Source organism: Agelaius tricolor, unplaced genomic scaffold, assembly GCF_023055355.1.
Source record: "Agelaius tricolor isolate 1412-34295 unplaced genomic scaffold, bAgeTri1.0.p SCAF_3, whole genome shotgun sequence".
Taxonomy (NCBI): Eukaryota; Metazoa; Chordata; class Aves; order Passeriformes; family Icteridae; genus Agelaius; species Agelaius tricolor.
This window is the reverse complement of record NW_027269263.1, coordinates 48,739,409-48,753,098: the sequence shown is the minus strand read 5'-3', so window position 1 is coordinate 48,753,098 and position 13,690 is coordinate 48,739,409. Positions and strand designations below refer to the sequence as shown.

At 35.4% G+C, this 13,690-nt stretch overlaps 1 protein-coding gene across 5 annotated transcripts in view; it reads left to right on the top strand.

The window, feature by feature from the left end:
• The window catches only part of POT1 (protection of telomeres 1), a 60,929-nt gene extending 48,411 nt beyond the window's left edge, over positions 1 to 12,518 (top strand). For all 5 annotated transcript variants that reach the window (XM_071423774.1, XM_071423775.1, XM_071423776.1 and 2 more), the window contains 7 exons: positions 149 to 305; positions 1,603 to 1,808; positions 3,079 to 3,214; positions 5,771 to 5,865; positions 7,335 to 7,426; positions 9,571 to 9,676; positions 10,677 to 12,518. In XM_071423774.1, coding sequence (XP_071279875.1) covers positions 149 to 305; positions 1,603 to 1,808; positions 3,079 to 3,214; positions 5,771 to 5,865; positions 7,335 to 7,426; positions 9,571 to 9,676; positions 10,677 to 10,789 — 905 coding nt within the window. In that variant the 3' untranslated portion in view covers positions 10,790 to 12,518. The remainder of the gene's footprint in view (positions 1 to 148; positions 306 to 1,602; positions 1,809 to 3,078; positions 3,215 to 5,770; positions 5,866 to 7,334; positions 7,427 to 9,570; positions 9,677 to 10,676) is intronic.
• Positions 12,519 to 13,690: the final 1,172 nt, after the last annotated feature.

Here is a 13,690-nt window from a genome sequence, read left to right as displayed (position 1 = left end):
GATAAAACTAAGCTGCAGCTGGGAAGGAAAGAAAAGTTGGAAATAAAGAGAAGTGCATATCTGCAATTGCCATTTCCAATATTACAGATATTATGGTGATTAATAGTATGTGTGGTGCTTTTTCATCTCTCTGTGTATTGTTTTGCAGTATTAACAGATCATCAGGATTTGAGTAACACAGAACTGAAAACCATAACAAACAGCTCAGCTCCTCAACAGTATCGCATTAGAGCAAAGCTGAGAACTTACAAACCCCAAAAGCTCCATCAGTCTGTTAAACTTCATTGTTCCAAATGCAACTCATTGTAAGTGTTTTGCACAGTATAAGGAACTAGGAATTGCTCTGTGTGTTTTGGGATGCCTAGATTTTCAGTGTGTTTTCAACTTTTGTGTAAGAAAAGCTCAATGTAAATTTATATAATTTTGTGCAAAGATTTGAAACTCACCGATAATAAGTAGGAAATTTTTAAATCATTAGATGAGTTCCATTTCCAGAATCCTTTGAGTGCTTTCAAAACAATAATTTTTCCTTATTTGCAAATGCAGCAGTACAGTTTTTTCCATACCACAGTTGGATAGAAGTATCTTAAGTGTTTTGTTATTACAGTTTTAAAATAGGATACGCAAAGAGGTATAATAGTTTCCAAATGAATTAATGAAATACCTTTGACTAAAGCATGTCTTCCAGATAAGGCATCTTTTCTGGATCAAAAATATCAGGAAAATCACACAACTTCAGGCCATTTCTTTGGGTCCATCACTGGTCCACACAGAGAAAGAGATCAGTGCCTGCCTCTCCTCTCCCCTTAGGAGGAGGTTGTAGATTGTGATGAGGTCTCCCCTCAGTCTCCTCCAGGCTGAACAGTCCAAGTGATCTCAGCTGCTCCTTATATGGCTTCTCCTCAAGGCATTTCACCATCTTTGTTGCCCTGCTTTGGATACTCTCAGAGACCTTTTACAACCTAATTGATTCTGTAATATTTGTGTAATTTGGATGGCCTGCATTATTGCTTCTCTGTGTATGACAAGTGGAAATGCACAAATGGTGCACTCCAGCAGGACAGGACAGAAACTGTGTGGTGCAGAGCTGCAGATTTTCCCTTGACAGTACTTAGGTGAAGCTATCCTGGTCCTGTCCTTTTTCTCTTTTTGCTCCCTCAGTTTATGCAAAGCCAAGCAGACTAAAACATAAAACTTGAAATTACATAAGTTTAATAGTCTTTTCACTCTAATGATGTGCTATGCAGTTTGTGGCCCTTTTAAGGCCCAAGTGAAATCACATAAAGTTGATTTGGTTTTCCATGGATTTTCATTTGTGTGGGATGAAACCACTGGGCTGCCTCTGCTCCTAGGTAAGTTAGCATATTACTTAGCATATTTATTAACATGGAAAGCCATAATATACTATACAACTCTTAATGTTTAAACTGATAAAACAATGAGGATATTTTTCCTGTATGTCCTTTGATTCTCATGACTATATTCTAATATTTTTTTGGAATTTTTTTGGAATTTTTTTGGAATTTTTTTGTCACCCTTGTTAGTAGACTGCCTAAGGAGAAGCTGTTAGAACATACTTATTCAATTTGGAAATGGTTTTAGGCAAGAAGTTCCAGATAGAGATGACTTTGACTTCATTTTACATGGCTCTGCTGGTACTGCCCCAAACCCAGAATTACACAATACATCCTGGTATGAATCTGTAACATGGACTACACAAGAGCAGAAACAGAGGGAAATAGCCATCCATTTTGTGAAGCATGATGAAATGCTTCAACATCCTGAAGACACCTTGATAATGGTAGAAGGTAAGGTAAATTGCAAATACACCAATTCTTACAGTGCTGTGTCCTCTGTGTATGTACAAAGATGTGCTGAAGTTGTATTCAGTGTAAGTAGAGATGATCATAAAGGTATCTTCAAAGAAAAGAAAAACTGAGCTGGAACTATAAGTTACTGTTGTGCAAACGGGAGATTGTAGTTGGTAAAGGTCTTATAAGCTGCTTCTGTCTATTTTCAAACTGTGCCAATATTGTTTATTGTTGATTATGCTAAAATTAACATCTTAATATGGGGGTTTTTTTTGCTATCTGTGCTTACTTATTTTTCAGCTCTGATTTAAAAACTTGCCAAGTCTTATAAACAAGCCTATTTTTAGTATTGATGGAGAAAGTTTTGAAAGGCTTCTGGTAATACAAGCCTCCAATTAAATTTGTCAGCCTCTGGATGTCAGTGTTGTTTCAGAGTAATAGAGCTTCTCTGAGTGGTTTTTTTTTTTGGTTTGGTGTGGTTTTTATCAGATTTCCTCAGGAAAGAGAAATAGCCACTGACTTTTAAACAAAGCAATTTAGCAAGAATGCTATTGAGGAATTTTTATATAATAAAAATAATAAATTGCATATAGCACCATTCAGAGTTCAAAACAAAGCCTTCAATTGTGCTCAAGTAGTGGTGTGAATAAGCAAATGTAAGTCAGGTGGTCTTTGTGTGAGGGTCAATGACAAAACCCCTTCTGTTTTCTGCTTTCTTCTATAATAAATCAGTTCTGATAGCTGCTTTATTTCTGACATGTTCCCAACTAACTTCAATCTAACCTTTTCTTTCTGGGAAAAAAAATCTATTTCTTCTCTATTTTCCTAGAACAGCTGAGCAATACATCTCAGTAAATCTATTTTCAGATATTAAAGTGTCAGCAACTAAGTAGGTCTTTGTATGGACATGTGCATATAAAAGGTCAGTTTTGTTGCTTTGATTTTTTTTCTGAGGAAATGGCTAGTAAAATCATAGGAGTATTTATATATGAAATACATACATATGAAAGTGATGTTAAATAAGTCCAACTTCTTGGTTACAGTGTTAGCTATGAGGAAGATATCAGAGCATCTGCTTTGATAAATGTCCATCTTTGTTTCTTAATTGAGTCTACTGTTGGATAAAAGTGAGAAGGTATTGGACTCTTTTTTGAGTTTTTGGTAGTGGATATCAATTATTAATGAAGGCCCTGAAATCAGCTGAGTAAGTTGTTTGATTTATTTCTGACTACTGTTTAAGAAACCATGTTTTTTTGGTTTTTCATAGGTGGAACACTAAAAGAAATCTGGAAGCTTACAAAAAGATTCAAGTGTGTCATTCCTGTGAGATCCACAGAAGATGATCTTGAATTACTAGATCTTTCAGCTCCTTTTCTTCTAAGAGGGAATGTAAAATATTATGGGTAGGTTAAAAGTATTTGTTGCTATTTCACTAGTTGCAGTAATAGATAGCATTTTCTTTAGTAATTCAGACTGCAGTGCTTGAAGGGATAATTCACCCAAAGATTCTCTGTAGAACACCTAGCATGACCCACAGTACTGACATCAGGGATGAAATGCCATATCATCTGACACCTGGTGTCAAAGGACTGACTGCAGATTGGCTCTTGGTCTATAAATCTTAGACAGCACTCCAGTTTCAGTCTTGTCTGTGGTGTGTGGGCAGGGCAGTATGCTGTAAAAATGGAAATGCACATGCAATGCAAAGTACCTAAATACCTCTTCTTGTCCAGATCTTCCATTTTCTGGTCTCATTTAGACTGAAGCCAAAACATATGTTGTTTTTAAAACTGTATGCTGATAGGTTATATATATGCGTGTGTGTGTGTGTATATATATATATATATATATATGTATGTGTATATATATATATATACACAACATAACAGATAATATATAAATAGCCTGTCAATCTACGACTCATTCTCTCTCTTAGTGTTGGGAAAGCTTGAGGTTTGGAAGCAATAAGGGATTTTGGACAGCCTTTCCTTACCATTTGTAACTTACTGTGATCCACAGCACTGCAAAGTGCCTTACCTGTTGGTGGCTGTCATTCACTGTAGAGATGACTTCAACAGGTTTCTAAATTCCACAGTTCCAAAGCTGTGGAATGTGGTACTCGCACCTAGGTCTGGTGTGTGTGATGTGCCATGCAATGCCATGTTCCTGTCAGTGAGAGCTGTCAGCAGTGTGTTCCCCCAGTGCCCAGCAGCTTGCAGCTACTGAGCTCAGAAATACCAATCTCCTCCATGAAAGCTCCTGAGTCCTCTCTCTCAGCAGTTCAGGCAGAGCACCCTGCAGTGGGGCACTGTGCTAGGTCTGCAGGCAGTAAAAACATTTCTGTGCAGAAATATTCCATGTTTCCTGTGAACCCTACAGTTTCCCATAAGGGACTATCCATAAAATAAATACAGATAATTGTTTCTCTCTGTCATATATAGTTTTGACCTTTACAGATATTGCTGTCTACAGCTTTTTTAATAAAGGCAGTATATGGGTACTCCTACTGGGACAGGATCTTCACCAATACAAAGTATTTCTGCTTGTGCTTTCATAATCCACATCCATATATTTCTCCAGCTATACACAACTCACCTTCAGACCTTGTTCTCTTTGCAAATGGTTGGACTATAAAAGTAAATGGTTTATAAGATATTTAAGAAGGAACCTCACAAATATGCTGACGTTTCAGAGCTATGTTTCATGCACGTTTTTGTCAGTGGCATATACTTAGCAAAGTCTAGAAAAGATTCTGTATAGTGGAATGAATTATATATGTGTGCATTTGCATGTATATTCATTTATACATAAAAATAAACACAGACACACTGAATATAAAAAGCAAAATTCACAGTTAAGTTAGTTTATTGGAGTTTGAGTGGGTTTTTTAAAGGAAAACGTGACTTAACTTTATATCACTTAAGCAGAAGTAATTTTATTGATTTTTATAACATGCTTTGCATATAATTCTAAAAGGTAATAAATGTTTATTTCAAGCTGTAACTGTAATATACTAATATGGAAGCTTAATTTGGGACAAATAGTTTTGTTCTGTAATTTCATTCCTTGAGGTGAATGGGAACAACTTTGAAAACAGTTCTTCAATATTTCCACCCACTTGCAGCATTAGCTTACTATGTCACATGTAATTTTATAATTATTGATGTAAGTACACCAGGAATAAAATAGATTGTTTTAGCAACTCTTAGTTAATACTCTCAACATAGGCAAAGCCAAATTTCTCCTGTAACCCTGTAATGGGTTTAGAGTGTGTTACAAGTTCAGATTCATTACTTCTTTTACAAAGTGAGAAGTAGTGGCATATGAACATATGTCTAGCAATGTAGTGATCTTAGAATCATAGAATGGTTTGGGTTGAAGGAGATCTCTCATGATCATCTAATCCAACCCCCTGCCTTGAGCACAAACACCTTGCACTGCACCAGCTTGCTCAGCTCCATCCAGTCTCGTCTTGGACACTTCCAGGTATAGGGAATTCACAGGTTTTCTGCACAGTCTACATCTACCCTCTTTCAGTTTAAAAATGTTTCTCCTTGTTCTTCACTACAGCCCAGGTTAAAAGTCTCTCTCTGTCTTTCTTATAAGCCCCTTTTATATATGGAGAAGGCACAGTAGGATCTGCCCAGAGCCCTCTGTTTTCCAGGCTGAACAACCCCAGCTCCCTCAGCCTTAATGTTCAGTTTAATTCCTGTCTAATCCCTGAAGTAGTCTTTCCCAGATTCATTTCTCCTCATGGATAGTTCAAAAACAGCAGTAAGGGTTTTGTTGTGCTCTAAAGCTGGTGTGTCTGGTAAAATAGTTACTTCAAGCAGCAATAGAAATACTTCTGTACTTCCACAGTGTAAGAAAATCAGAGTTTTGGTTTTTTCTGTGCAGAACACTTCTACTACAAATACATCAGTGTTTGGTTAGTCTCAATATCTTGTTTTAAATGCTAGGTGCAAGCAGTGTTCAACTCCAAAGCCTATGAAGAATCTAAGTTCCATTGCAGCAGAACAGCGGCCATCATGGGAACCAACTGAAATAGCACAAGGTTAGCTGACATGATAACTGTCCTGAAATACTTTTGTGCCTTGATTCTGCTGTATTAATGTGAAATGGTTTGATTTGCATTTCTGGGTTGCAGTTTTGTACAGAAAGTATGTAATTATGGTCATGTTGAATATGGTGCTGTAAAATTCATTCCCCTTATAGCAGTTGAAATAACATAGTTACTTTTGGAACTATTGCAGTATGAATTAGAAGATTTTATGTGTTGAATAGTTTCTTCTACCACTGGTATCAGTAGTAACACTTAGGTTAGTGCAAAAGTCAGGAATTTTTGATTGTAGATGTTACCTTTAAACTGTATGTGCTTGTAGTCCTTGAAGTTAATCTTGCTTTTCCTTTTGTAGATACTGTTTTTCTGACCTGAACTAAAGACAGTCTTATTTAATGACTCATACAAGTTAGACTTTTATTTTCTGTGAAATCCATATTCCAGAGAGAATGCAAGAAATAATACTCAAATGAAAGGAATTATTCCACAACAATGATGTGTGCTTCATGTGTTCCTTGTGTTACTGTATGCAGTCAACATGTTAAAATGATGGAAATGGAGTTTAAAACTTTACAGTGCATTAAGGAAAAAGAATATTTGCATGTTTATCAATTCATGTTCTAACATATTAAGTTGGAATATCTAGCAGTATGGTAAACATTTTCTAAAAGAATAAAACTACTTGAGCAATACAGTGATTTTCTTATATAAACTTTCAGAATTGTATCCTGTTAAATAATTGTAAAGCAATATTTAACTGACACTGATTGAGATTTAATTCTCAAAATGAAAGCAATATTAATTTATGATTTCTGACAGTTACACTATTTTATGTATATTTTTCTTCTATCAGTTGTATTTTGAGGCTAAATTATAAACCTGCAAGTCTGTCAGATCAGTTGAACATAAAATGACTGCCAGTTTAAGTAGGTGTACCCAGAAAAAGCTGATGAAAAAGCAAGAATACTTTCAGAACTGCCAGTAAAGTTGTTTTCTGAATAAGCCTGGTAGCTTTTTTTTACATCATATCAAATAAACTGGTTTCCTCAGAAGATAGTTGTCAGATGGAATTCTTATTACCACTGAATTAAGAGCATCTCTCCTTTAATATTCCATGGATAAAAGAACACAGGAAAGGGGGACCCTACTAAGGTTGGATCTAAGAGCTAAACAAATATAAGCTTTTTTGTTCACTAGCATGGGTATAAGTGCTTAAAAATCTTTGTGTTTTTATAGGCTCATCTATTAAAGTGTTTCTAGGAAAATCACAGTGTGGCCCCAAGAGATAAATGATATTTTGCTGTCAGACAGCAGAGCCTCTGTGTTTTGGTCTGTTAATTTATACTTCTAATGGCAGTATTTAAAGTCAGTTACTATTAAAAAAGGGATATTGTCAGCTCGAGTTATTATAGTTTGCCTTGCATATCCTCTCAGAGAAATATCAATTTATTTTTTTTTTTCAGTTTTAGGTATTGAACTGCTCCAGTATGTTTTTATTATGAAGTTTACACTGGTTGATGAAACAGGATCACTAAATGCATACCTTTTTGATTATGTAAGTAAATCTAGGTAAAGGTAGACTCTACAGATAATGAGAGTTTGGATTTTATTTGTTTTTAAAATGGCAAATGTATGTGCACAAATACTCATTCTATGTTACCTGCAGTGTTTTGTGGGACTAATTACAATATTATAAGCTAATACTGTACAGAGTGTAGAATGTTAAAGCATAAAGACAAAACTGAAGCTTGAAGATAGATTATTTTGTATTTCCATAAACTTTTATATATTCCTGTTGCTGAATTTCTGTTTTACTAGCAATGTTAAGTTATGCAGCCTGAATGCTGTGTGAATGATAGGAATGTTTCAGGATTTATGTAGCTAGCTTCTGCATCAGTTTAAAATCTCATTGCCTCTTTTTTAACTCTCAGTAGAATCTCTCCATTAAGTAATCCTTGATTTTTTTATTTCACATGATCATGAGGTAAGGAGGCACTCTTTCCCTAGGCAGCTATATCTGTACAGATATTTATCTTGGATTTCAGAAGTAGTTTATTCAATTACTTTATTCACCTTAGAATTAACCTAGCTTCGGTTTTCTCTGAAGCAGCTCATGCCCATTCCTGCTACCTGAGACACTGAAGACTGGATGGTTTTCCTGTCATGACAATGTGGGTGTGACAAAATGGGACAGAAAAAGAATTAGTGAATTTAGTGGGACTTTTTTCTGCACAGTAGTGTTGTTTAATGTGTATATATCTGCACATATTCCACCATTATATTAAATTACTTAGACTGGGACTTTAAAGAGAATACTCTTCCTTGTTTAATTTTAATACTGTAAGTAAAAACAATATCAGGAAAAAATGTGTTCTTTCTTAAAATACATGGTGTTTTAATAGCAAAGGAGATCAAAAGACTACAATCCCCATTTCAGACAGTCATCTTTTCCTTCTAGTGTCCTTTTTCCTTTTTATATCAAGAAAAATAAAACTGCAAATTGAAGTTGGGGGAAAAGATTTAGACCATCTCTTGATGCAGAATTCCAAAAATTTTTACTTCAGGGTGGCTCACTTTCTTAGCAGATACTGCTCAGTACTACAGTTTAGCTGCAGGAAAATACCTACAGTTTCTTCTGAAGTGCCAGCTGCTCCCATTCCTGCTGGTGGCACTTCAAAGACAAGCCCAGAGTTTCCAGGCCTAAACTCCAGTCCTTCAGCACCACTTGAGAAGGAACTGGGCTGCTTTGAAGTGCAGCTTTACATTAGCTTCCAGTTGTGCTTCCATAAGAACACAGTGCTTTTCCTTCCTCCCCTCCTTACAGGAAAAGTCAGTGAAGGAAAAAAATGAAAAAGTTCTATAGTCAGAAGAAGACTGAAGAGAGAGAAGAGATAGTTATCAGTGTCATTTTTGCTGCTAGATTATCCACTAACTTCTGATCATTGCCATTAAACATGTCATGCAAAAATTACACAGAGGCAGATTATTCTGTATTTGTATCTTTTAACAATAATAAGAAATTACTACCAAAAACCTTATCTCACTATGAGAAGTTATAAGATTATGAGCCTTTAGAGATCCAAAATCAGGTAGCAAACTTGGAAAGAATAAACTTAGAGTTTTTTCAGTCATGCTTAATGTATGCAGTTTAAAAATACACAGAAAATGTTCATTTAACATTTTAATGTTTCATTTATTATTTTCTGTCTCCATTCAGAAGCGCACCCCACAGTATAAACCTTTTTTCCATAGTTTCTAAAACTGCCAGCAAATGAAACTCACACTAAAGAGAATTCCACAAATATAAAGCCAGGTTGCAGTGCCCCTTGTTTTCAAGTGATTTTGTTCCTCTCAAGATGTGAGGGACTGTTGAGGGGGACTGACCATCCTCTCTGGCCCTAACATTGTCTGATATTGTCTGGTTGTGGAGGTTCATGAGGAATATCTGCCAGTTATGTATAGAGACTGACATATGTGCTTTCTGGGTGGCTGTAGTCCCTAAAAACTCAGAGGTACTGAAACAAAGAGCATTAATATTTTCAGACAGCTTGGGTTTTTTCTGTATCCAAACAGGTTTTTGAAATAATACTATTCTTCTGTTACCCGATTTTAAATTTCTTTAAGAACATGCGGTCGAGGTTCTGGCTAATGATTTTTTACAGCTCTTTCAATACCTCATATTCTTCTCTTGTCTTTCAGGAGAAGTTTTTCCAGATTCCTGCCTCTGAAATCTTAACTAGTAATTTTCTTCAGCAAAAGATGCAGATGACCATGAATGCGCTCTGTCCTCCAGGAAGAAAATTAGGTCAGTTTGCTGTTACTTTTTAAAGGGGGGTGGGAAGGAAAGCAGTCTTTCAATCTGCTATTGCTTATGAAAAGTCTTAGAATTCAACTTAGGCACAGGCAAAACTCAGTACAGAAAAATGCTGGAGCCTGAAAGCAGGGTTCATGTTAATTTGTTCTGAAGTACATCTTTCATATTAACTCTACTCTGAGAAAGAAAATAAATGGTTCATTAAATTCTCATGTAGCATGCAGTGGTGTGTGAATACAGCCATGCCTGTGCAGCCACTAACATGCCATCTGTATTCATATGGAGGTTAACCAGAACACCCTCATACTGAATGTCACAGCATGTTAGGGAAAATGAAAAGGAAATTCTGTTTTCCCAAAGCACATGCTTTGGGTGATACCCTGCTTTTGATGCTGACTTAAAGCATCCCTTGCAATGGGAAATATCCATGGAAATGGAGCAATGCTTAATCCAAATCCATTTACAGAGATTTTTGTGCAGTGTATGTGTTGTGGCAGAAAGTATCTCTGCCTAAATTAAACATGTCCAAGGTAGATGGATGTGTCATGCAGCCCCAACCTCCAGAGCATGCTCCAAATACATGGCTGTCAGTGGCCACTGCAATCACCCTGGAGACTTTGCCATACTTTAAAAAGTTGTCCTGTAAAAAAGATTGTAAAGGATTTTCTCATTGAGACACATGGAGATGAAATTTTATTATTGCAAAGTCTTTACAAATATGTATTTTATACTGTGGCATGACTACTGGGTCCAAGTGTTTTGTGGAGTGCTGGTGCAGGGAGGACAAGTCTTGGAAGACTGCTACTGAAGACCATTTCAGATCTTGTGGGACACTTAAAAGATACCAATTGGAATACCAAAGTTAACAATTTTTCTTAATACTAACTATTGTGTACATTTAGATATCCAAGTTAATATCTTGCTCTAGTTTACTTGCCTTCTATAAAAATGAGAAATGAATACTGAACAGTAATTTGGATTTTGTTGGTAGGTGACTTGCCATGGCTGGAATGCTTCATCAAATCCTATAATGTCAGAGACGCAATGAAAAATCAAGTTTGTTACCAAATTTTTGACACCACAGTTGCTGAAGATGTTGTATAGTCATGTGTTGCTAATTGCAAGTAATCCAGTAAAACTCAGTTTCTGTGGGGGACTGGGATCAGAGACTGCATTAAAAAAAATATTTTTGTTCCGTTCTTAGGAATTCAACTTGTTTTTATGAATTTTTAGTTTATATATGAATGGGAATGGGAATTATACTTTGATATGTTTGCTATTTTCCTGGCACATGACTTTGTGATCTAAAGGCAAGTGGAGGTGTTAAGCTTTTCACTGGAAGCTGCTTGGCTGAGGTTGATGGAAGCAATCTGCTTTCCATCTGTCCTTCAAAAAGGCAGTGAGGAGGTTACTCTAAATTTGTGAATTTTACTCTGAAAAACGTAGTCAGGATGATGCTGTGTGTTCATTTTTGTATTAAATCACATCACCAGAGGCAGAGATACAGAGCTCTCCAGTAAACTCAGACTACTTTGTGCAAGCCAATATTACTGTTCTCAGTTTGACAGGGAGGTTGGTTTTTAGAAACTTCTTTGATTTTGTACTGATACGTACATTTGGACAAACTCCTCCTGTTAGTAACACTCAGGTTACTGCTACATGTACCAGTTACTGTAGATTCTGATGGGGTTGTGAACATGACCATGTAGTGATTATCACTAAAATCAAAGTCAATCGTGGAAGTGTAAAATTGCAAAATGAATATTGATATTTGGTAGATGGTAATGATTCTGGGGTGGCCTTGTTGGGTACCAAAGTTGTTAGCGTGTTTGTTAGCTGGATCTGTATTTTGAATGGCTTGATCTGCCTTTCCATCTTACATAATCAGAGTGTGTGCCTAAATTTGGAGATACAGAACTGATCTGGTGCTGTCATGGATTGAAAATTCTGCTGGACTAGAAAGCTATGTGGTGGTTTTACTTTGCATTCAGAAGTCTCTAGGACAAGTTCAGGACGTGATTCTCTAAGGATACTTAACGTAGAAATCCCTGTCAAATCAAATGCTTTCCATCAGAGCAAAATTACTTAGTATTTACAGCAGCTGTTTTTAAAGAATTACAGAAGCAAGATGCAATATTTGTAAGTAGATCATTATTTTAATAGTAGATGACATTTTATTTTTTTCATTTTTGAGGGCCGTTTAATAGATTATGCAATTTGTCTTAAAATTTCATCATATATCCTCTGGTAATTTTCTTGTACTGTAAAAATTACACTGGGTTTATATGTCATAAGCCAGGATATTGTTCTTTATTGATCTGTGTATAGGGAAAACCAATATTAAAAGTGGTGAGTATTTCCTTTAAAAATTTCTAAAAAATAAAAATATTTTGGAATTGATCCAGCAGTTTATCAGTCTACTGACTTATATAAGAATGTTTTCTTGAATTTTTGCATAATTGCATCAACAGAAAATAATTACAACAAATTAATATTATAAAACTTTGGACACTGGTCATACCCAAATGTTTTCACAAGTTAGGAGTTAAATTGAAGGGAATCTTCTTTGCTTTTATTTATATATTGTGTGAAAACATGAATTTCTGTTTTTAGATTTTTGTTAACTGTGAAAGATATCGATACTGTACATTTTTTCTAAACATGTCTTCATAAAGGAATAAATATAAAGATGTTTTGAACTTCAGTGTGAAATAAATAATTTCACCACATGCCTTGTCTGAGATCCCTGCCTAAAAACTCTACATATGCATGACATTATTTTTTTACTATTGAATGTTTTATTAAAATGTTTAATAAAGATTTATCCAAATAATGAGGTTTTTCTTGTATTTGATTTTTATTTCAATTTCATAACTATGAAAACTTTGTCATCAGTAGCCTTCATCCAACATAATCCTCCAAATGAATGGTTTGTTGGATTAAAATGTACATGTTTCTGTTTCCAAATATAATGTGTAGAAATAAAGTAATAACTACATATTTGTTCATAGTAAGGATCATTGTATAGGAAGGAATTACTGGACAGACATTTAAAAATGGCTTTCATTGGTGGCCTTTGTATGGAGCAGTGGAAGTCACTGAAAAGATTTGGAGATTTGGACCTTAGTTACTTGTCCTGGTCAGTGCTGAGAGCTGTGAGTGTGTGACTGGTGGGGGAAATGCTGAGATTGTTGTGTCCTGAACATGCAGCACCTGCAGGCTCTGGTTTCTGGAAGATGAGCATCTCGGGCAGCAATGACTTTTAGCCATTATTTACAATTTTCTTATTTACAAGTAAAAGTCTTCTTTCTTTTGGTGAGTTTCTTGACCAGGTGTGTGATTTCAGTTTTTAAAACATTAATAAAATTTCAAATGTCTACTCTAATAGTTTTTAATTTATTGAAATATGTTTTTAATACACTCAAAATCTGAACCAATAGGAGATTGGGTTAATACTGGTATACTAAGATCCAGTGAAAACTCCAGGCATGTCTTGCTGGTGTCACATGTTTCTTCCTCCACATACATTCCAGCATATAGAAAACTGAATCAAAACATCACCTTCCTACTAGAAAGGGAAAATATGCATGGGATGTGAAGTACATCACACACAGCCAACATCAAGGGAGAAGAATATCTGAATATAAAAGGAGGAGCTGTGAGGGAAAATAATAGAACTATGAAAGACCAATAAAGGAACATGAATCTATTAATTGCTCCAACTACATGGATAAGTGCAAAAAAAAGTGATAAAATTGTAATTAAAAACAAAGGTATTTTCAGGGTAAAAAGAAAAGAAAACAAAACAGCTTTGGAATAGGGTTTTTAGGGGTGCCTGTGTAATTTGGCTCCTTGAATTCTGTGTTTTAATGGAATTTAAAAACTTAAGGACTTGGGAAGTCTTTCCAAATTGAGTTGAGTTTAAGCTCTTGCACGTGTCATACTCTGGAAACTCCAGCTGGAAAGACAGAATGTAAATAAATAACATATTGCAGAAACAAGGAG